Source organism: Chrysochloris asiatica, unplaced genomic scaffold (assembly GCF_000296735.1).
Source record: "Chrysochloris asiatica unplaced genomic scaffold, ChrAsi1.0 scaffold00010, whole genome shotgun sequence".
Lineage (NCBI taxonomy): Eukaryota > Metazoa > Chordata > Mammalia > Afrosoricida > Chrysochloridae > Chrysochloris > Chrysochloris asiatica.
Window position 1 is genome coordinate 2697564 of NW_006408528.1, and position 24329 is coordinate 2721892.

The following is a 24329-nucleotide window of genomic DNA, read 5'->3' on the forward strand; positions in this document are numbered from 1 at the left end:
GAATAAGGAAGACCATAGAAGAATTGATGCTTTTGAGTTATGGTGTTGGAGGAGAATACTGAAAGTGCCATGGGCTGCCAAAAGAACTAATGGATCCATTTTGGAAGAAGTGCAGCCAGAGTGCTCCTTGGAGGCCAAAATGGCCAAACTTCGTCTCTCATACTTTGGACACATTGCCAGGAGGGACCAGTCACTGGAGAAGAATACCATGTTTGGTAAGGTGGAGAGTCAGAGAAAAAGAGGAAGACCCTCCAATGAGATGGATTGGCGAAGTGGTAGGATTGGTGGACTCAAGCATGGCAACAGTAGTAAGGTTGGCCCAGGGTTGGGCAGCGTTTCATTCTACTGTGCATAAGGTCGTTCTGGGTCCATATGACTTGATGGCACCTAACAACAATAACAAGAACTATATTATAAAACTAAGAGTATTTATAAATTTAAACTTCATATTAAATTTATGTGGCTACACTTAGAACAAATTTTGTCTCATAAAACTACATCTTACAGGTATCCAACGATGGCTATAGATTCAGTAATCCCAAAATATTGATCATATATGATAGTTCTTGTCATGTTTGTCGTCCCTATGAAAACAACTCATGTACTGCAAAGGTATGTATCTTTTCACTTATATTAATATTTACATTGCATGCATTTTAATTTCTCTTTTTAGCTTTTTATTGTGAATTAAGTGAAGGTTTACAGAGCAGAACATCAGTTTTGTACTAAAAAAAGCAGATACTTTATTTCATCTCAATGATTACAATCCCCTCAATGTAACATCAGTTATCTTTCTACCTGTCTCTGTTCCTTGTTTCCATTCATCCTTCTTTCCCAACCCTTCTGAACTTTATTGTTGGGTAAACATTACCTTTTTTTTTTTTCAAAATCTCAAATGGCTGACATTCTAAGGTGTGCTGTTGTCATATTATTTGTGGGTTTTCTACCTATATATCTGAAATTCTTAAAGAGAAAAACTTTATTCATTTTCATATAGTTTAATACTATATAAACTTGAGAAAACCTTTTCTCTATTAGAAACCTACCACTCATCTATCAGATTGTTGTACTTGCATGTATTTGCATGTGTTGGCTTGCATGTTCCCCTTTTGCTAGAAAGTTTGCCACTGGTAATTCAAACATCAGTAGAGTCACGCAAACCTGGTGAACAGGTGTCAGCAAAGCTTCATGACTAACAAAACTAACAGTCTACTTCTGAAAAAACTGATCTCTGAAAATCTTATGAAAACCAATAAAACATTGTCTGATATAATGCCAGAAGATGAGTCTTTCAGGTTGAAAGGTACTCAAAATAGTACTGGGGAAGAGCTGCCTCCTCAAAGTAGAGTTGGCCTTAATGACATGGATGTAATAAAGCTTTCAGGACCTCCATTTGCTGAAATGGAATGGCTGAACATGAGGAGAAACAGGTGCAAACATACATGAATAATTATATTGTGGATTGTGCATAAAGATCAATATCCTCAGATTAGTGTGCTGAGAAGCACTGGTATTATCCATTCTGAATCACAAATATATGGTCTGCTATGCCAGGAATGACAAACTGAAGTGGAATTATGTTGCATTCATCATCAAAAATCATTTCAAGATATACCCTGAAGCCCATTGCTATCAGCAATATGATAATATCTGTATACCTAAAAAGAAGGTCATTAGTCAAAATTACCCATCAATTCTGAATGTCAAAAGATAAAGAAATTGATGTTCTTTTTCAAACTTTTGCAATCTGAAATTGATGAAACATGCAATCATAATGCATTGATAATTGGAGTGTAATCAAGAAACAATGATAACATCATAAAAAGACCAGACTTACTGTCTAGATAAAGACTGGTGGAACTTTGAGACGATGGCTGTTGGCCATGCTTCAGGTCTGGAATTAAACTCAACCCTGTGGCACAATACCAAACAGTAGCTAGGTATACAGGGGGACAACAACACTAGTGAGGTTTGCACAGCTTAGAATGTCAGCCATTTGAGATACAAAAGGTAAAATTTACCCAAGGATAAAGTTCAGAAGGGTTGGAAGAGAAGGAAGAATGGGATAAGTGATGTTACATAGAAGAGATTGCAATCATTGAGATGAAATGAAGTGTAAGATTTGTTGAATGTAAAACTGATGATCTCCTCTGTAAATCTTCATTCAATTCACAATAGAAAGTTTAAAAACTAGGAAAAAAAAAGAGAGAGAGAGAGAGATTCATTGATAATTGGAATGCATTGGTGATTGGCATGCAAAAGTTAGAAACAGAGATTGTTGTTGTTAAATGCTGTCCAGTAAGTTGTATTCATAGAGATCCTATATAGGGTTTCTGAGGAGCAGCTGGGGAGTTCAAATGCCATTCTGTGGTTCAAACCAACCTTGCAGTCCAGTGCATTATTCTGTAGTGTCATACCAGGACTCCCGAAAAGGGATTAGTAGCTGGAAAATATTATCTTGATGATAAAAATGGTGCTGGAGATTGCATAATAGAATTTTGCATAACCAATGATTTATTAATTGCAAATACCATTATCTAACAATGTAAACAGTGGCTATACACTGTAGACCTTTTGAAATTGAATACACAGGAATCAAATTGACTACATCTATGGAAAGATATGACGGAAAAGCTCAATATTGTCAGCCAGAATCAGGCTAGGGACCAACTGTTGAAAAAAATATCAATTGCTCATATGCAACTGCAGGTTGAAGCTGGAAAAAATTAACACAAATCCACAAGAGCCAAAAATACTGCCTTGAATTTAGAGAGTATCTCGAGAATAAATTTGATACACTGAACACTAATGTCTGAAAACAAGAGAAGATGTGAAATGGAATTAAGAGAATCACATATGAAGAAAAGAAAAGGTCATTAAGAAGACAAGGAAAGAACAAAATGGATGTCAGAAGACCCTGAAATTTGCTCTTAAATGTAGAGAAGCTAAAGTTACCTGTAGAATTTATGAAGTACAGGAGTTAAGCAGAAAATTTCAAAGGACAACTTGAGAAGACACAGAAAAGTATTATAATTAAATAGGTAGACTTGGAGTTAGAAAACCAAAAGGTGAGAATTCACTCGGCAATTCTCAAGCTGAAATAACTGAAGATAAAAAAATCAAGATTGAGTTGCAACGTTGAAGGATCCTATAGTCAGAATCGACTCAATGACACTTAACAATAAAACAATAGGAAAAATATTGAACAATGCAGAAAACTTCAAAAGAAAAGAGAAAGAGTACACAAAGTAAGTATACCAAAAAGCAATGGTCAATGTTCAGCCATTTCGGAAGGTAGCATTTGATCAAGAATCAATGGTACTGGAAAAAGGAGTCAACGCTGCAGGAGTTGACAGATTCCAAGTGTGATGTTTCAACTTTTGGCATGGACTTTCTCTTGTCTATGCCAAGAAATTTGGAAGACAACTACTTGGCCAACTTACCAGAAGAGATACATATTTGTGCCCATTCCAAAGAAATGTAATCCTACAGAATGTAGAAATCATTGAACAATATCATTAGTATCACATGCAAATAAATTTTTGGTTCAGATAGTTAAAACAGTTGCAGTAGTACAGTGACAGGGAGCTGCCTGAAATTCAAGCTGGATTCAAAAGAGGATGTGGAACAAGGGAAATCATTGCTTATGTCACATGGATCTTGGCTAAAAGCAGAGAATACTGAAGAGATGTGTATTGGGTTTTATTGATTATGCAAAGTCTGTTTGGATCATAACAATTTATGTATGTTACATATTAAACCTTGCCAAGAATGGGAATTCCAGAATTATGCTCATGCAGAACCTGTACATAGAACATGAGGTAGTAATGCAAATAGAACAAGGAGATAACTGTGTAATTTATCATCAGAAAAGGTGTGTGTCAGTGTTGTATACTTTTTCCACACTTTTTCAATCCATACGCTGTACTATATGAAGAAGAATGGGGCATTAGTATCAGAGTATGATTCATAAACAACCTGCTATATGCAGATGACATAGTTTTGCTTGGTGAAAGTGAAGGAGACTTGACGCACTTACAAATAACTACAACAGTTCATCACAAAGCAAATATCCTTGCAACTAATCCAATAAGTAACATCATGATAAATGCAGAAAATATTAAAGTTGTCAAGGATTTCATTTTACTTGGATCCACAATCAGTGCTCATGAAACAGTAAATCAAGAAGTCAAAAAACATTTTGCATTGAGCAATCTACTACAAAAGACTTCTTTCAAGTGCCAAAAGCAAAGATATCGCTTTGAAGATGAAGGCGCAGGTGCGGCTGACTCAAGCCATGATAATTACAGTCGCTTCGCGGCTGACTCAAGCCATGGTAATTACAGTCGCTTCATATGCATGCACAAGCTGAACAATGAATAAAGATAACTAAAGAAGAATTGATGCATTTGAATTGTGGTGTTAGCAAAGAATACTGAATGTTTTCCAGAAAGGCAAACATAGACTACTGTCTTGGAAAAAGTACAACCAAAATGCTTCTTAGAATCTAGGACGGTGAGATTTCATCTCATGTATTTTTGACATGCTATCAGGAAGTTATCAGTCCCTAGAGAAGAACATCATGTTGGGTAGAGAGTCAGTGGAAAAGAGGAAGACCCTCAACGCAATGGAGTCAAGCATAGGAAAGATTGTGAGGGTGATACTCAACTGAGCAGTGGTTTACTCTTTTATATCTAGGGTCTTTATGAATTGGAATTGACTCCATGACATCTAACAACAACAACGATTAGAAACTATATTACTCTGCATATATCTTCTTGAAATAGCAAAAATTCCTACTTTTAACATTTTGAAGTTAAAATAAATACATAATGAGAGGAGATTCATTATGTTTTTTTTGATTCATTGGTTTTTTTTTGTTATGGAAATACATATGCAACAAAACATTTGCCATTGCAACCATTTAAAAATGTACTCTCATTCTTACATATGTACTTAAAAAAAATAAAGTAGTAATAATGGTTTTCCAGTAAGATATATTTCATCTTGGAGGTGTAGCCCACTTTGTGGTGACATACATATGTGTGGTGGTGGTGGTTATGTGCCAGGGAGTCAGTTCCGACTCATAGTGACCCTATACAGGGTTTCCGAGGCTGTAAATGTTTATGGGAGCAGAAAGCTTCATCTATCTCCCGTGGAACAGCTGGTAGTTTCAAACTGCTGACCTTGATGCTCACAGCCCGATTCGTAACCAGTACGCTACCAGAGCTCCATATATGTATATATATGGTGTTGTTGTTATGTGCCATTGAGTCGGTTCCGACTCACAGCGACCCTGTACAAGGTTCCCGAGGCTGGAAATCTTTACGGGAGCAGAAAGCCTCATCTTTCTCCTGCAGAACAGCTGGTAGTGTCGAACTGCTGACCTTGCGGTTCGCAGCTCGATTCGTGATTCGTAACCACTACGCTAATGTGTAGAGTTTATCAAATACATAAGGGAAGTACTTTTAATAGGAGTTGTTTGTTGTTTTTTCCCTGGAAACTAAGTTTAGTGTAGAAATGTGCCACTTGATGGGTTACTGAACTGAGCCCTGTTGGTCACACCCTTTTCTTAATCTATATCTACTGGACTCATCAACAGATGTCTTACATATTATTTGATAACTGATCTTATATCACTTTACTCTTCAAAACTGAGGAGCATATCAAATAATATTTATGTAAATTGCCCCAAATTACCTTTTTCTCAATTGTAAATCTGATTTTCTTGAGACTAGCAATCAGATTAGATCACTAAGTATTTTCTATTTTTCAGAATTTGGCTGATTTTTATTTTCTCCTGAATATTCCATTTTTATATGTACTACAGTACATTTAAAATGTTGTTAAGGTTTGTATTATTCTCTTGGGGCTATTTTTGCTTAGTTTTGCATAATGTTCTGATTAATGTACAAGGAAATACTGTAAAATGAGTGACATTTATAGATCATGAGCAAAATTTGGTCTTTTCCTACATTAAAAGTGATTGCTACATTTAACAATCATTAGTTCTGTGTGTGTCAGATTCTATTTCAACTGTTGTGTGTAATGATATTCATTATCAAGTGTGAATGATTATGCCATGGATCTGACCCAGCTTGCTATGATCACAAAGCATAGTGGGCAGCTAGAAGGACGGAGGACAGCTGTAAACTAATGTGACTTTATAAAATGTGCAGGGGAAAAAAAAAAATCAGGTTTACCACTTTATAAATAAAGTGCTCCCAGCATGAGTTTAGGAGTGAAAAGCCAAAAATAAAATGGAAATCTCACTTGGTATTATCTACGGTGATGGTGGTGATGGTGGTTATGTGCTGTGGAGTCGGTTCCAACTCATAGTGACCATGCATAGTGTTTCCGAGGCTGTAAATCTTTACAGGAGCAGAAAGCTTCATCTTTCTCCCTCAGATCAACTGGTAGTTTCGAACTGCTGACCTTGAGGTATTATTTATAAGCCCTGTAATTTTGAATAGGGACATAACTTTTCTTATTCATAGATCTCATTCTGGGCATAATTTATTCTCTATCTTGCATTTATGATTATAAGATATGAAAAATAAACAGATTTATAATTCAATTTTATTGGAATTATTAATATATATGCTTCTTCCTTGTAGTTTTTCCCTCCTAAACATGCACTGTAGTTGTCTGTTCATTGTTTTCCTTTTTAAAAACTTTATTAGGAGAAAGTTTGCTTTATCGATGGACTCTGCTATGTTGAAGGGGATAAAAATCCTACCAGCTCTTGTTTGATATGTAGACCTAACATTTCACAATTCACGTGGTCATTTTCAGAAAGTAAGTTATTCTTTATTAACTTATAAATTTTCTATACAAAATATTCTAAAAGTAATTTAAAAACATGACTTAAATGACTTTTTAAAAGATGGATTAGCACTATATTCAATTTAACATTTATTCTAAATGTATAATTTATTTTGTTGGAAGAAAATAGAAAAGAATTTCTTTTTATAATATCTATGATTATACTTAATATGGAATGGAATTTTTATTTTAGTATTTGATAAAGAAACCAATATGAATTATTAATGGGAGAAATGGAAATGAATAATTTAGCTACAAACAATTATGCAAGTCCAAATACCTACTTTCAAACATTTTATGAAAAAAAAAAAAAAAAAAAGACCCATATAAATGTCAGTGTGTTTAGTGGAAAGAGAATATTACTTTGAAACCAAGGGCTTAGATCTTGTTCTTATCACTCTTCAGATTTGTAACAAGGTTTTTGACCATTTAATCTACTAAGGCTCCGGCTCATCTTCTATTCAATAAAATTCATGCACTCAATAATCTATGAAATTCTTTCCAGAACTATCATTTTGTGCCTCTATGAGTATAATAATGCAATTGTTGCTGATAAGTTCCGTCAAGTCGATTCCAACTTACGGCAACCCTATATAGGGTTTCCAAGGAGTTGCTGAAGGATTTAAACTGCTGACCTTGCAGTTAGCAATACAGTGCTTATTCTATAGTACCACATCAGGACTCTGAGTATCATAATGGATATAGTTAATTTCTGGATACTTGGTTTCAATCAAACAATGCACCAAATTCTAGTCATGTGCGACATGATTTATTCACTTTCCCAAATAAAGCTGTATATGATTCTACATGTGTGTGTCCCTCAGATTCTCTTCCCTCAGGGAGAAGACAAGGGCTTCCTTAGATACAATAAGATTCAATTACTTCCCAATCTCATGTAATCTTATGTAATGATGTCTTAGAAACTTTAATATCATGTATAATAATATCACATGTATGATAATATCACAGTTTATACATGTTTGGGTATTATTGTCTTAGTCCATTTGTCACTACTCAGATATGTTGTTGTTGTTGAGTGCTGTCTAGCTGGTTTCTATTCACAGTGACCCTTACAGAGTTTCCAAGGAGCACTTGGTGAGTTTAAACTGTTGACATTGTCATTAACAGTCCAGTGCTTATCCAACAGCACCACACCAGGATTCCCTGCTCAGGTCTAAAACTCAAGAAATAGTTTGAGGAGTTATTTGAAATGTGGGGAAGAACTTAGTAAAAGAGACAACAGAAACAATGCAGCTTCTGAACTGGTGTCTATTTATGTTTTTAATGGCTATGCATGGTTGATTCAAAGGAGCCTTTATGATTCAGTGCATTAAGTGTTGGACTGCTAACTGAGAGGTCAGCAGTTCCAACCTACCAACAGCTCTGCATGAGAAAGATGAGGTAGTTTGCTTCTGTAAAGATTTGCTGGTGTTATTGCTGTTTTTGTTGTTTGTTGTTGTTAAGTACCGTGGAGTCAGTTCTGACGCATAGTGACCCTGCACAGGGTTTCTGAGGCTATAAATCTTCATGGGAGTAGAAAGCCTCATCTTTTCTCACGCAAAACCACTGGTAGTTTCAAACTGCTGATCTTGAGGATGGCAGCCCAACTCCATAACCACTACACTACCAGAGCTCCTTTGTTACTGCTGTTAAGTGTCATCAAATAGATTCCAACTGACAAGGATTGGTGGTAGGTTTAACCACTGATCTTGCAGTTAGCAGTCCAGTGCTTGCCCAACAGCACCACAATAGCTTTGGTAAGAAACCCTATGGAGTAGTTCTATAGAGTCATTGTGAGTTGGACTTCACGCTACAGCAGTTGATGTTATTGTTGTTAAGTGCCGTCGAGTCGGTTCCAACCCATAGCGACCCTGTATAGGGTTTCCAAGGAGCAGCTGGTGAGCTTGAACCGCCGACCTTGCAGTTCAACTTCCAACTCATAGGGACCTTGTATTAGGGTTTCTGAGAAGCAGTTGGTAGATTTTTTTTTTTTTGTCCAAAGATATAAGGGATCTTAAAATATCATCTGTTGTTTCAATTCCTTTATATTAAGAATAAGGGAATTAATTATCAGTAAATTAAGATCCTGTGTGAGGATATACCGGGCCTAATGAAAGGCAGAACTGAAGTCACTTTTCATCAAGGTTCCCTGATGCAAGCAGAGGTTTGTGCCCAGTACAACTTCATGAGGCTGTTCTTTCTATCTGTTGAGCCAGTCAGTATGTCTTTATGGTTGTTGTTGTGTGCCATCAAGTCAGTTCTAATGCACAACATAAAGGGTCCTATCTATGGTCTCTGAAAAAGCCACAAATCCAATGTATAAAGTCAACCACTAGAAGGATCTTTGAGGAACAGATGACTGGCATGACAATTTTGTTGTTAGTTGCCAGTAAATCGATTCTGACCAATGGTGACCAATCTTTGCAAAGTAGAACTGCTGCACAGGGTTTTCAAAGCTGTGGTTTTTCCAAAACAATCACCAGACCTGCCTGGTGGCTTTGAACCACCAACCTTTTGGCTAGTTGTCCAGTGCTTAACCACTTGTGCCAATCAGATACTCCTTGTTTGGCATGACTACTGGTTTCTAAATATTATAACTAGAGAGACAGCTACAACAAGGAAAGGAAAGGGAAGAGAAATGAACATGTCAGTCATGGATGTTGTTGTTATGTGCCGTGGAGTCGTTTCCAACTCATAGCGACCTGCACAGGGTTTCTGAGGCTGTAAATCTTTATGGGAGCAGAAAGTCTCATCTTTCTCCTGTGGAACAGCTGGTAGTTTCAAACTGCTGACCCTGAGGTTAGCAGCTCGATTCATAACCACTTTGCTACCAGAGAAATAAAGAGAGAAAGGAAGGACTAGAGGATAGAAATGCGGGCGAAAGGGACAGAGGACACATGAGAGACTGTGAGAGAGCCAGCAGTGAGATGGTGAATACTGAGACTTAATTTCAGGTACAGAGGACTTGTATCCAGCCTGGCCAATGAAAATGTGCTTCTTTTTTTATGCTATATTCAACGTGATTTCATGCTCTCATAGCAAAGATTGGAGCCTTGCACCTCTGTTTTACATTGCAAAGAATAGAATAGAATTTTTTTTTTTTTTTTCAAAATGAGGGGAAAATATAGTCTAGGTGATGTTGGGGAAAGTAGCTAATAGATTTTAGGAAAGTCTCAGTGGGAGTGCTTCACATCACTCTTCTTTCCTTTCCCAAGCAGGTAAGAAAGTAAATGTTTTCTCTGTTACAGACAACCAACCCCCAGTAATTCAAGTACCACAAGACAGATTGCAGGCATTTTATGGAGAAAACTTTACGTACCAATTCATGGCCTTTGATCCAGAAGGCTCTGACATCCGTTTTACCTTAGACTCTGGTCCTGAAGGAGCAAGTGTTTCCCCCACAGGACTGCTTATGTGGAAAACAGATTCACAGACCCCTCAACTATTCACTGTATACCTAAATGATGAATGCCAGGCTAAAACTAGAGTCACCATTGAGGTAATATTTGTAATGATATAAATATCACTCAGTTTTTAACAATAGTAATAACTACATAATTTTTTTTTTACTATTCTTTGTAAGAATGTGAACCCTTAGGAGAGATTTCCAGCCACAGCAATCATGGATCAAATCACTAATCCTGAGATGACTTTCTTTTTAATTCAATTATGATACAGATACAGAACTTAATGATGTCTAGCTCCATTAAAGATAATTAGCTCATGCTCTTTTAGAATTTATTTTATAATCTCAAACATTGAATTAGAAATCAACATTTTAATTTACCAACTATGGTTCCAGTTTTCCTTAGTTTTTATTGTTAGTCATTAGTTTTTGTTGTTGTTGTTAGGTGCCATCGAGTTGATATTGACTCATAGCGACACTATGCACAACAGAACGAAATACTGCCCGGTCCTGGGCCAACCTCACAATTGTTGCCACACTTGAGCCCATTGATGCTGCCACTTTGCAAATCCATCTTGCTGGGGGTCTTCCTGTTTTTCTCTGACCCTCCACCTTACCAAACAGTCCTTCTCCAGTGACTGGTCCTGTCCTTTCTGACAATATATCCTAAGTATGAGAAACGAAGTTTGGCTATCCTGTCCTCCAAGAAACACTCTGGCTGCACTTCTTCCAACACAGATCTGTTTGTTCTTTTGGCAGCCCATGGTAATTTCAATATTCTCCTCCAACACCATAACTCAAATACATCAATTCTTCTATAGTCTTCCTTATTCATTATCCAGCTTTCGTATGCATATGTTATTGAAAATACCATGGCTTGGGTCAGGCACACCTTAGTCCTCAAGCTGACATCTTTGCTCTTAAACACTTTAAAAAGGACTTGTGCAGCAGATTTGCCTGATGCAATACATCTTTCTTGACTGCTAATTGCATGAGTGTTGAGAGTTGATCCAAGAATGAAGTCCCTGACAACTTCAATCTTTTCTTCATTGATAAGAATGTAATTTATTGGTCCAGTGGACAGGATTTTTGTTTTCTTTACATTGAGATGCAATTCTTACCAAAGTCTGTGGTTTTTTATCTTCATCACTAAGTATTTGAAGACCTCTTCACTTTCAGCAAACAAGGTTGTATCATCTGCATATCTTAGGTTGTTAATGAGTCTTCCTCAAATCCTAATGCCATGTTTTTCTTCATGTAACCCAGCTTCTTGGATTATTAGCTTTGAATATTTATAAATTGCTTTTGTGTCCTACACTCACATGAATCTTGAGACACACTTTTCAAAGAAGCAATTAGGTCCTATATCATGTTAACCCAGTAATTCCAGTGATGATTTAGGAACTGACCTATTAATTGGGAACCAACTACTTTCTACTTTGACTTAGTTTTTCTTAGTTCTTGCATTATAGAATCAATTTTGCAATAAAAGAAAAAATAGATCCCTAGAATTTATTTTCAAGCTTTGCTCTGATATCATAGCCTTATTAAACAATTTTTAAAAAAATTATCATCCTATTAGATATATATGTTTTAAATGCTTGCAAAAATATGTTATTTTGTCATACTTGTGTGTATACTGTATGCCTATATGATTCCAAGGGCATAGAAGGAAGATAACTTCACTGCAAAATAAATCATTTCCTTTTTGTTGCTCTGCAGGTGACCTTGAAATCTTGTGATTGCATGAATGGCGGATCATGTGTGTCTGATATGAACTTTCCTCCAGGAAGTGGGGTATACCTATGTGTCTGCTTGCCTGGTTTTCGGGGTGGTCTTTGTGAAATAGACACCAGTGAGTGCCAATCTAACCCCTGTGGTCATGGCAGATGCATTAGTGGTTTTCACAGTTATTCCTGTGATTGCCCCTCTCAGTTCAAAGGTAAGTTTGGGTTCCTTATGCACCAAATTAGAATGTGAACAAATGAGAAAGGAAAATGCACCAGAACTTTCATCTATAGATTGCTCAAGCACATGTGTGGTCTTAGAGATTTTGATAAACCTTTTCTAAATCCTAATCAAAAGTAATCAAAAATTTATCTGATGCCCATTTTCTGGTCCAAACAGAACATGGGAACACTGAATGGTTTAAAATTAAGAAAGGTGTGTGACAAGGTTGTATTCTTTCACCATACTTATTCAGCTTGTATGCTGAGCAAATAATCCAAGAAGCTGGGTTTTATGAAGAAAAACATGGCATCAGGGTTGGAGAAAGACTCATTAACAACCTGCAATATGCAGATGATACAATCTTGCTTGCTGAAAGTGAAGAGGACTTAAAACATTTGCTGATGAAGATCAAAGAGTACAACCTTCGGTATGGATTACACCTCAATGTAAAGAAAACAAAAATCCTCACCACCGGACCAATAAACAACATTCTTAACAATGGAGAAAAGATTGAAGGTGTCAAGGACTTCATTCTTCTTGGATCAACTATCAACACTCATGGAAGCAGCAGTCAAGAAATCAAATGCCAGATTGCATTAGGCAAATCTGCTGTACAAGACCTTTTAAAGTGTGAAGAGCAAAGATGTCAGCTTGAGGACTAAGGTGTGCCTGAGCCAGCCATGGTATTTTCAATAACCTCATATGCAGGCAAAAGCTAGACAGTGAATAAGGAAGACCGTAGAAGAATTGATGCTTTTGAGTTATGGTGCTGGAGGAGAATATTGAAAGGGCCATAGGCTGCCAAAAGAACCAATAGATCTGTTTTGGAAGAAGTGTAGCCAGAGTGCTCCTTGGAGGCCAAGATGGCCAAACTTCATCTCTCATACTTCGGTCATATTGTCAGGATGGACCAGTCACTAGAGAAGGATATCATGTTTGGTAAGGTGGAGGGTCAGAGAAAAAGAGGAAGACCCCCAACAAGATCGATTGGCCAAGTGGCAGCATCGATGGACTCAAGCATAGCAACAATAGTCAGGTTGGCCCAGGATCGTGCAGTGTTTCGTTCTGCTGTGCATAGGGTCACTGTGATTAGGTGCTGACTCAATGGCACCTAACAACAACAACAATATTGCTTACATGTATGTAGTCTTGTAATATTGCTCGTTATTCTAGTTGTAAATCCATATTGTGTCTGGTTGGCTTATAAGCATTTCTACTAGTAGCCCCATAGAAATATGTTTAAATGTATTGTTAGAATATAATATATAAAAAATTTTAAATGATGACTTTAATGATAGAAAACAATCACTCAAGATGTTTTATTTATTATTCATTAATTCAGAAATGTTATGGCACTAAGTTAAAATACATTTTTAGTATACTTAATTACTTGTTAATTGCTCTAAAATGCTTGGTTCTAGTAACCTCAAATAAGTGTGTAACTGATAAACTTTAATTTTCAGGACTTTAAGAGTAAAAAATGCATACCAATATTTATTTTATTTAAATAAATGTAAATGTTAAATTAATGAAATGCAATAATCTATTTCTTGAAGACATCTATTTTAATATTAGAAGAAAGCACAATAGTTAGGTGTCTTCTAGTTTTCTTCAGCATTTTTAAAAAAATCATGATTTGGTAATAGAATGATAGGCCCCTTTATTTTCTTCTCACATTGTGCTAATGGCATTTGAAAGGATTCAAGTTTTCACCCACTGATGCGTCATAGACTTTTGTATAATACATGCTACCATAATGTTGAAGAATTTATTCATTCAAAAAAGTTTTTAAGCATTCCAAACAGCATCACTTTATCTTAAATTTTTTTATTGAGGGAAATCCTAAAAGTGAATTTCCTAGCATGCTATAAAATTTTCATAGAATTTCACAAAAAGTTAAAAACTGGACCAAACACTGAATAAAGTATCCTTAAGCTAAGAAGGCAATAGCTTTTCTAAAATCACTGAATTTTTAAACAATGTAGACATTGTTGTCACTGTTGATCAGTGATGTCGAGTTGGTTCTGGCTCATAGCAACCCTGTATAGGGTTTCTAAGGAACAGCTGGTGAGTTTGAACTACTGACCTGACCTTGTGTTTCAAACCAACCTTGTGGTCCCTATAATATTGTACTTTTGAGCCTTAAAAATATTAGTGGACTATTGAAATCTTCTTATTGTACTTGTTAAGTGTTGTCAAGTTGGTTCCAACTCTTAGTAACCTTGTATAGGGTTTCCAAGGAGTGGCTGGTGTGTTTGAACTGTGGACTTTATGGTTAGTGGGTTGGTGCTTATCCAGTGCCACACCAGGACTCCTAAAAATCTCATTTTCTGAAGAATCTTGTTGATTATTGAATGGAAGTAACTAATAGCTTTATGTTGATATACATGTATATATATATATTTAAAAAGCAGCATCATTCTCCCTTCATAATGTATTTTACTGCTTTTGTGGGGTTAGAGTGTCATATGTAAAAAGTGGGAAAAATCAAATAATGAACATTTGACTGGACAGCTAATATTTTGAATAACTTGAACTCTTGATTTATATTTTCTGTAGGCAAAAATTGTCAGGAAGATGTTGATGAGTGTGAATCCAGTCCTTGCATTCCAGGAGTAGCGTGTTTCAATACCTTTGGCTCCTATCATTGTGGTTCATGCCCAAAAGGATTTCATGGTGATGGGAAAATGTGTCATGGTAACAGTCCTTGCTTTATGCCATAAGTGTTTTCTCTGCTGAATCTAATTAATTTAATCCACTCAGTTTTAGTCATTCTCTCTCATGCAGTACAAATGTATTATGTCATGCAACAAGCTGATATAAACAAGACATATCCTATGGCAACAGGTTAGAGTGTGATAGCAAGAAGTATGGCAAGTAATTTTTGAAATTAATTATTCCTTGTATTTTGATAAAAGTGCCTCCAGGGAATAGTAGAAACACTATTCATGAATCACATCTACCTGAAGTGATAAAGAAAAGTAGTATTACTAGGGCTGAATCTGAATGATCCGATCAGGAGAGAGAAGGCATTCTAGGAAGAAGGAACAGCATGAGCAAACATAAGGAGGCATTTAACATCGTAGCTCAAATGGGGAACCATGAATCACTCAGTGTGCCTAGAGCACAGGAGGTAAGCGGGGTTGCTTTAACAGTGGGAGCTATAAAGATAGATTCTGGCCAGAACACTAACACGACTTGGGAGTCACTTTCTAAGGAGAATTTTGAAGTTGAAGAGGTTCATGATAAGGCTAACATTTGAGAAAATTCATTTAAAGGGTAGTCTGAAGAATGGTCCATTTGTAAGGAAGGAGTTGGGTAAGTTTGAAGGTGGGAAAAAGACTAAGCTAAGGCATTATTAAAACATTTAATAACACTTGAAAATATTTTGACCAGATGAGATGTGAGTATGGATGAAAGAGATGCTAAAGATGCAAAATGGCAGTGACTAGTCAGTGAGTGGAGGTCGCCTGGTGAGGGAAAAGAGCCATTAAGTTTCAAGTGTTTGATTTAGGAGATCAAAGTGTAGAATTGACAATCATATGCAATATGCAAAAAAAAAAAAGTGATTTTGGAAGGTGGGAAAATAATGAATTCACTTTATATAAATAGAGGGGTTGCTATGGAATATCCAAGTGGAATTCTGGAAAGGGAATTGAATTAAAGATATAATTCTTTAGTCATCAGCCATGGAAGGAAGTTGTCCAGGGGGAATGCTAACATTAAAAAGAAGAGAAAAAATATTGGTGGACATTAATATTTCAAAAGATTTAAGTCTAAATGTAAATTATAGAAGACAGTATTAAAGAACCATACTTTTGGTGTAGTTAAGCTAATGGGACCCTATTTTGATGAAAAACATTGTATATTAATAAGGTGATTGGTCCAGTGGTGAGGATTTTTGTTTTCTTGACATTGACTGCCAAAAGAACCAATAGATCTGTTTTGGAAGAAGTGCACCCAGAGTGCTCCTTGGAGTCCAGGATGGATGGCTAAGCTTCGTCTCTCATACTTTGGACATATTGTCCAGAGGAAACATTCGCTGGAGAAGGATGTCATGCTGGGTAAGGTGGAGGGTCAGAGAAAAAGAGGAAGACCCCCAACGAGATAGATTGGCCAGGTGGCATCATTGATGGACTCAAGTGTGGCAGCGGTAGTGAGGTTGGCCCAGGATCAGACATTGTTTCGTTCTGCTGTGCATGGGGTCGCTATGAGTCAGTTCCGACTCGATGGCACCTGACAACAACAACAACAATATCACCTTGGAGTCCTGTTGTGGTACCAAAGCCCTTTCAATGTATTGTCCATTTTGGAAATCTTAGTATTAAGCTTACTGATTTTTTATTGCAGGTTTTATATCACCTTGGAGTCCTGGTGTGATACCATAGGATAAGCATTCAACCTCAAGGTCAGATTGAACTGCAAAGTTGGCAGTTCAAACTCACCAGCTGCTCCTTGGAAACCCTATACAGGGTTGCTATGAGTTGGAACTGACTTGACAGCTCTTAACATCACCTTGTGCTTCAAATTGAGGTGGGGCTGTCCAGTGCACTTGTTGTTGTCGTTGTTAAGTGCCTTTGAATTACAGCGACCCCATATAGGGTTTCTGAGGAGCGACTGGTGGGTTTGAACTGCCAAACTTACATAGCTTGCAGTTAGCTGATCAGTGCTTATCCTACAGCGCCACCCTAGGACTCCTGTTTAGTGCTAGAGGGAACAAAACTTATGGCAAAGGGAAACTCCTTCTATTTCAGCAACTCACATTTCCCCCTCGATATCCAGTGGCTGATACTCAACATTGCCATAGCATCTACTCTATGTCCTTAAGTGATCTAATACTCTTTTTCAAACAAAGAGGTTTGTTCCCTCAGTAAAACCTTTTTCAACTGGGACTGGAAAGGAATGCAAATCAACCAAGTCCCACGGCACATGAGTAACAACAAAAACTGAAGAGTTAGTCTGAGTATCGTGTATTTTAGAATGATAGATATTAATCCAATTTTTTTGTAGTATTTTTAAAGTTTTTTATTTTATGCACCAGAGTCCATGCATATGAAAATAACTAATGTGCAGTTCTTGTTCGAGATTATTACCTACTAGTATAGAAAAGGAGTTCTGGCGTGGTGCTGTAGGATAAGCACTGGATTACTACCTGCAAAGTCAATGATTGAAACCCATCAACCATTCCTTAGAAACTCTATACAGAGTTACTATGAGTCAGAACCAACACTATGGCACTTAACAACAGCAACAAGTAGAGGAAAGAGACACATAAGAATCAATATTGTAAAGAGCAAAGTTCTGTGGGAAGCATATAGTCAGAAAACACTGACTGGGTGGATGAATTGGTCTAAAGACATAACATTTAAGCTAGTTCTCTAATCTCATTTGCAGCTTGTTTAATCCAAGTGACACTTGAATTGAATGTTTTTACTCATGATGCTTGATTTAATAACAGTTTCACTCTGATGGTCATTTCTGATTCTTAATGAAATCATTAATTATTGTTCACAGTTGTTGTTAAGGGCCGTCAAATCGCTTCTGACCCAGAGTGACCCTATATAGGGTTTCCTAGGAGTGGCTGGTGACTTGAAGCACTGACCTTGCCACTCAAACTAACTTTGCAGTCTAGCGCATTAACCCACTAACTTAAATATATTCGACAGTCTGAGTGATCTTTTATACCAAATAGATCATAAATTTATTGAGGTCAAGAACCACATCATGACTTCTTATTATAATCTGTTTAATATAGTGTTACCCACATAAACCAAAAAAACAAAAACAAAAACAAAACCCACTGATGTCAAGTTGATCCTATAGAGCAGAGTAGGATTTCAAGGGCTATAGCATAAGCACTGGACTGTGAACCAAAAGGTCAGCAGTTCAAACCCAACAACTGCTCCTTGGAAACCCTATACAGGGTTGCTATCAGTCAGAATCAACTCGATCGCATTTAACAATAATGTTTATTAAAAGCAGCTTACTATATATTTTTCCCATGGAGAGTTACCAACTTTGAGTTGCCAGCTAAGCTGTTAACAACTGTATTACCAGGTCTGTTTGTTATATACACATGCAAAACCCAAACCAAATCTATTGCTAAGTCAATTCTGACTTATACTACCATATAGAGAGACAAACTGCCCAGAGTATTTCCAAGGCTGAGATCTTTATAACAGACTAGTATATCTTTCTCCTCCCAAGCTGCTGGTGGAATTAAGCAGCTGACCTTTTGGTTATCAGCCATTGTGTCAGCAGCACTCCTTGTTATACATACGTCTGTTGTTGTTAAGTGCCGTCTAGTTGGATCTGACTCATAGCGTCCCTGTATAGGATTTCCGAGGAGCGGCTGGTGAGTTAGAACCACTGATCTTGCAGTTCAAACTGACCTTACAGTCCAGTTCATTAACCCGCAGCACCACCCCAGGACTCCTTATATACATATGTTGTTGTTGTTGTTAGGTGCCATCAAGTCGGTACCAACTCATAATGACCTTATGCACAGCAGAATGAAACACTGCCTGACCCTGGACCAACCTCACTACTGTTGCCACACTTGAGTCCATCAATGCTGCCACTTGGCCAATCCATCTCATTGGGGGTCTTCCTTTTTTTCTTTGACCCTCCACCTTCCCAAACATGATGTACATATAGTAGACACCAAATAAAGGAATGAGTTATTTACTACCTAATATTGTAGCGTAGTGGTTACGAATCGGGCTGCGAACCTTAAGGTCAGCGGTTCGAAACTACCAGCCGCTCCGTGGGAGAAAGATGAGGCTTTCTACTCCCGTAAGGATTTACACCCTCGGAAACCCTGTACAGGGTCGCTATGGGTCGGAACCGACTCGACCGCACTTAACAACAACAATTGTGAATAGAGCAGAGCATTAATAAATGTTACTAACCTTTCTATTTATTTTTCTATTATTTAGATACAGATTTTCAGCCACCGTCAACTGAGAATTCACCAGCTGGTACAAGCGTTACCCACAGTCCTGCTACGATCAAAAAGTTCTTGAATACAACCAACCAGATCTCACACTTATTAAAATCAATTACAACTCAAGTTAATAACTCCAAGAAGTTTATTTCCAACCATATATCTGGTTTTGAACATGTGGATCATGCTCTCAGTACAATTCTGAATCTGGAAGATGTGGAAGTTTCTGCTGACAACCTCAGTTCTTTAAGCACCAACCCAAACAGCTCTTATGGCAAAGAAAAGGGTATTCAGAGCACCATGCAAACAGAGGCAGGAGAGTATGATTCTCAAGTTCACAGATCTTCCCAAGGCTATCCACAGTCTAAGGAGGGGTTTGAATTATCAGTTACTAGAGCAATCACTATCTCACTGGAAAAGCCTGAATCACCCAAGATACCAACTTGTGCCGATTCACCTTGTTTTCTTGGTATTTCCTGCGTGCAAACCATAAATGGTCACTTCAAATGCGGACTCTGCCCTTTTGGGTTTTACGGAAATGGTGTCAATTGCAAAGGTAGTATAAAAACTCTGGAAGATACAAAGAATATAATATAATTCAAATTTAAGCAAAGTAGAATACATGTTTTTCTGTTTATTCATATATATTTATTCCACAGCCTCCAATATGTACCTCAATGTAAAGAAAACAAAAATCCTCACCACTAGACCAATAAATAACATCATGATAAATGGAGAAAAGACTGAAGTTGTTGAAGACTTCTTTTTGCTTGGATCCACTATAAACAGTCATGGAAAAAGCAGTCAAGAAGTTTGTATTAGGCAAATCTGCTATACAAGAAATCTTTAAAATGTTCAAAAGCAAAGATGTCAGTTTGAGGACTAAGGTGCACCTGACCCAAGTCATGGTATTTTCAATGGCTTCATACTCATGCGAAAGTTGGACAATGAATAAGGGAGACCTAGAACAATTGATGCATTTGAGTTATGATTTTGAAGAAGAGTAGTGAAAAGACTTCCAGAAGAACAAACAAATCTGTGTTGGAAGTACAGTCAGAATGCTTCTTAGAAGCCAGGATGACTAGACTTCATTTCTTATACTGTTGACATATTGTAAGGAGGGGCCAGTCATGCTTGGTAAAGTAGGGGGTCAGTGAAAAAAACGAAGACCCCCAAAGGTATGGATTGGCACAGTGGCAGCAACAATGTGCTCAAGTGTAGTTAATGATTGTGAGGATGACGCAGGACTGGACCAGACAGTGTTTCTTTATGCTGGGCACAGCACTGCTATGGGTCTGAGCTGACTTGGCAGCATTACTTACCAACAATTTATTCCACTTATTTATTTATTTCTAATTACTCCATTTTTTCCTTTATATTCTTTAATATTTTGAATAAAAATAAATGTTTTTTTCTGAGTTAAAAATATTGATAATACTATATAGCATTGCAACTATATAATATATATTATAAATATATTTATTGTGTACCCATTTATTGTATCTGTGGAAACATTCTGTATCAATAATATCATATAATCCACAAAAACCCCAGTTGTTGTTAGGTGCTATTGAGTCCGTTTCTATTCATAGTGACCCCATGTACAACAGCACAAAACACTGCTCGGTCATGTGCCTTTCTAATAATTATTGTTACACTTGTGCCAATCCATCTTGTTGGGGGGATTCTTTTTTTTAACTGACCTTCCACTTTACCAAGCGTGATGTCCTTCTCCAAGGACTAGTTCCTCCAAAGTATGAGAGGTAAAGTCTTGCCATTTTGGCTTCTAAGGAGCATTCTGGCTGTATTTCTCCCAACACAGATTTTCTTGTTCTTCTGACAGGCCATGGTACTTTCAATATTGTTCTCCAACATCATAACTCAACTGCATCAATTCTTCTATGACCTTCCTTATTCATTGTCCAACTTTCACATGGATGTGAGGCAATTGAAAAATACCATGATTTGTGTCAGGCTTATCTTAGTCCTCAAATGTATGTCTTTACCCTTGAACATTTTAAAGAGCTCTTATGCCTAGTGTAATATGTCATTTGGTTTCTTGACTGCTGCTTCCATGAGTGTTGGTTGTGTATCAAAGCAAAATGAAATCTTTGACAACTTCAATCTTTTCTCCATTTAATTTATCATCATGTTATTTATTTGTCCAGTGGCCAGAGTATTTGTGTTCTTTATGTTCAGGTGCAATCAATACTGAAGCCTGTGGTCTTTGGTCCTCATTATTGAGTATTTTAAGTCCTCTTTGCTTTCAGCAAGCAAGTTGTTTTATCTGCATATTTCAGGTTGTTGGAGTCTTCCTCCAAACCTGATGCCACATTCTTCTTCATATAATCCAGCTTCTCAGATTATTTGCTCAGCAGGAAGAGTAACTATTGCTAAAGGATACATTCCTGGAGCACACCTTCACTGATTTTAAAACTTTTGGTGTCGCCTCATTCTGTTCCATTGGCTACCTCTATGTACAGGTTACTTATGAGCATGATCAAGTGTTCTGGAATACCCATTCTTCACAATGTTTTCCATAGCTTGTCATGATGCATACAGTCAAAAGTCTTTACATAGTTAATAAAGCACACACACAAAAACCCATCTTTCTGGTATTCTCTGCCTTTAGCCAGGATTCATCTGATATCAGTAACAATATTCTTAGTTCCATGAACTTTTCTAAATCTGGCTTGAGTTTGTGTCAGTTACCTGTTGGTATACAGTTGAAGCTGTTATTTAATTATTGTCCACAAGATTTTACTTGCATGTGACATTAATGATATTGTTCAATGATTTCTGTATCCTTCTGAGTTACCTTTCTTTAGAATGGGCACACATACAGATCTCTTCCAAATTTCTTAGCATTGATGAGTAAGCACCTCTATGATTGCAACAGTTTGTTGAAAGATTTTAATTTATATTCTATAACTTCCTGAAGCTTTGATTTTAGCTAATATCTTCAGTCAATGTAGCTTGGACTTCTTCCTTCTACTTCCATTGATTATTTATCATTTACTAGCTCTTGAAATGGTTGAACATTGACTTTTTTTTTTTTTTTTGTACAGTGACTCTTTGTATTCCTTCTATCTTCTTTGATGCTTTCTGCATCATTCAGTATTTTGCCCCTGAGTCCTTCATTATTTCAAATCAAGACTCCACTTTTTCCTGCAGTTCTTTCAGCTTAGGAAATACTGAGCATGTTTTTCGCTTTTGGTTTTCTAACTCAGTCTGCATATTTCATTACAATACTTGACTTTGTCTTCTTGAGCTGCCCTGTGAAATTTTTTGTTCAGATCTTTGACTTCCTCATTTCTTCCATTTACTCTATACTAAATCAAGTTTCAGAATCTTCTGACATCTATTTTGGTCTTTTCTTTTGTTCCTGTCCTTTTAATGACCTTTTACTTTCTTTTTGTATTATGTTCTTGATGTCATCCTACAGCTCTTCTGGTCTTTGGTCATTAGTGTCTAATGCAACAAATTCAAGCGGAATATGTTCAAGGACATATTTTATCTCTTGTAGATTTCTTTTAACTTTCTTCACCTTCTGTCTGAAATTGCATATGAGCAGTTGATGTTCTTTCCACAGTTGGCCCCTGACCTTATTTTGGCTAATGATACTGAGATTTTCCACTGTCTCTTCCTACAGATGTATTCAATTTGATTCATGTGTATTCTATCTGGTGAGGTCCATGTGCACAGTCACCTTTTATGTTGTTTAACTACTGACCCTTCCTCTTTTCAGCTTTCACTTTCCAATCGCCACTAATTATCAACACATCTTTATTGTATGTTTAATCAATTTCAAACTGAAGAAATTGGTAGAATTCTTCAATTTCATCATCACAGACTTTTGTGGTTGGTGCTTAAATTTGAATAATAGTGATATATACTGGTCTTCCTTATAGGTGTATGGATATTATCCTATCACAGATAGTGCTGTACTTCAAGATAGATCTTGAAATGTTCATTTTGATGGTGAATGCCATTCTTTTGAATTTGTCTTTTCCAGCATAGCAAACCATATGATTGTCTGATTCAAAATACCAGTTCATTTCAACTCACTAATGCCAAGGATATTGATCTTTATGTGTTCCACTGCACTTTTGACAATGCCCTGTTTTCCTAGGTTCATACTTCATGCATTCCATGATCTGATTATTAATGGATGTTTGTAGCTGTCGCTCCTCATTTTGAGTTGCGCCATATCAGCAAATGAAGGTGCAGAAAGCTGTACTCCAGTCACATCATCACTGTTAACTCTGCTTTGAAGAGACAGCTCAGGTTAAAAGGCACTCAAATTACTATTGGGGAAGAGCTGCCTCTTCAAAATAGAGTTAACAGTGTTGATGCGAATGGCAAAGTATCTGACAATGTTCTTCAGCTATTCATAAGGTTTCCAGTGGCTAAACCTTATGAATAGCTGAAGTCCGTCTCTCTTTCTCCCTTGTCTGTCTAAATCTGTAAGTTCTGCTGAATTATGTCCAGCATCGGTGACCCTTCTGATATTTAAATTACTGGTGGCATAATTGCAACATCACAACAATATGCAAGTCACCACAGTATGACAAACTGTCAGAGGAGTGGTAGTATCTTTCCCACTTTACAGATGAGGAAGCAGAACTTTGGGGGACTAATTGACTTGTCTAACACTAAAGAACCTAAGGTCTGATAAACATTGTGGTTTGGATTTTTTTCCAACTAACGTCATTTGCCACTTTAAATGACTAATTCTGGTATATTTGTGTCTTTGCCTAAACTAGGTTTCTTGTCATTTTTATGGGAGTAAAAGAAGTACGTGACTTTAATTTTTAAAGGAATGTTTATACCTTTCCTCAATCATCAGTAGTTTTTATCTGATGCAAATAAAATCTTTGTCAGTGACAATGTAGAAATTATTTTTTGTGTTATTGTTTTCTTTTGGCTTGTTTGAAACCCTATTTAAGCAAGAGAGCTGTTGGAGAACCCCTTTTGTTCTTAGTGTAACTTAGAGAAACTTGTTTTTCTCTTTTCTGTTAGAAGAATAATAATAATAACTTAATGTTTAAAATAGAAAATTACTTTCTACTTAGGAATAAAAACAAAAGGATCTCATGCATTTTAGCCACTTAAGAAAGTGTTAAGTGCTAAATACCTAGAAGATGACCAGGCAGTATTCTAATGCAAATTTAAGCATGCAATGTAGTCCTGACACCTTGA

The 24329-nt window shown here is 36.8% G+C and overlaps 1 protein-coding gene across 1 annotated transcript in view; it reads left to right on the forward strand.

Moving 5' to 3' along the window:
• VWDE (von Willebrand factor D and EGF domains) overlaps window positions 1-24329 on the forward strand; it is a 125156-nt gene that overhangs the window by 34288 nt on the left and 66539 nt on the right. Inside the window, exons 15-21 of the mRNA XM_006834386.1 lie at window positions 508-612; window positions 6684-6798; window positions 10074-10324; window positions 11954-12173; window positions 14741-14878; window positions 14969-15028; window positions 19120-19596. Of these exons, the coding sequence (XP_006834449.1) occupies window positions 508-612; window positions 6684-6798; window positions 10074-10324; window positions 11954-12173; window positions 14741-14878; window positions 14969-15028; window positions 19120-19596 (1366 nt within the window). The remainder of the gene's footprint in view (window positions 1-507; window positions 613-6683; window positions 6799-10073; window positions 10325-11953; window positions 12174-14740; window positions 14879-14968; window positions 15029-19119; window positions 19597-24329) is intronic.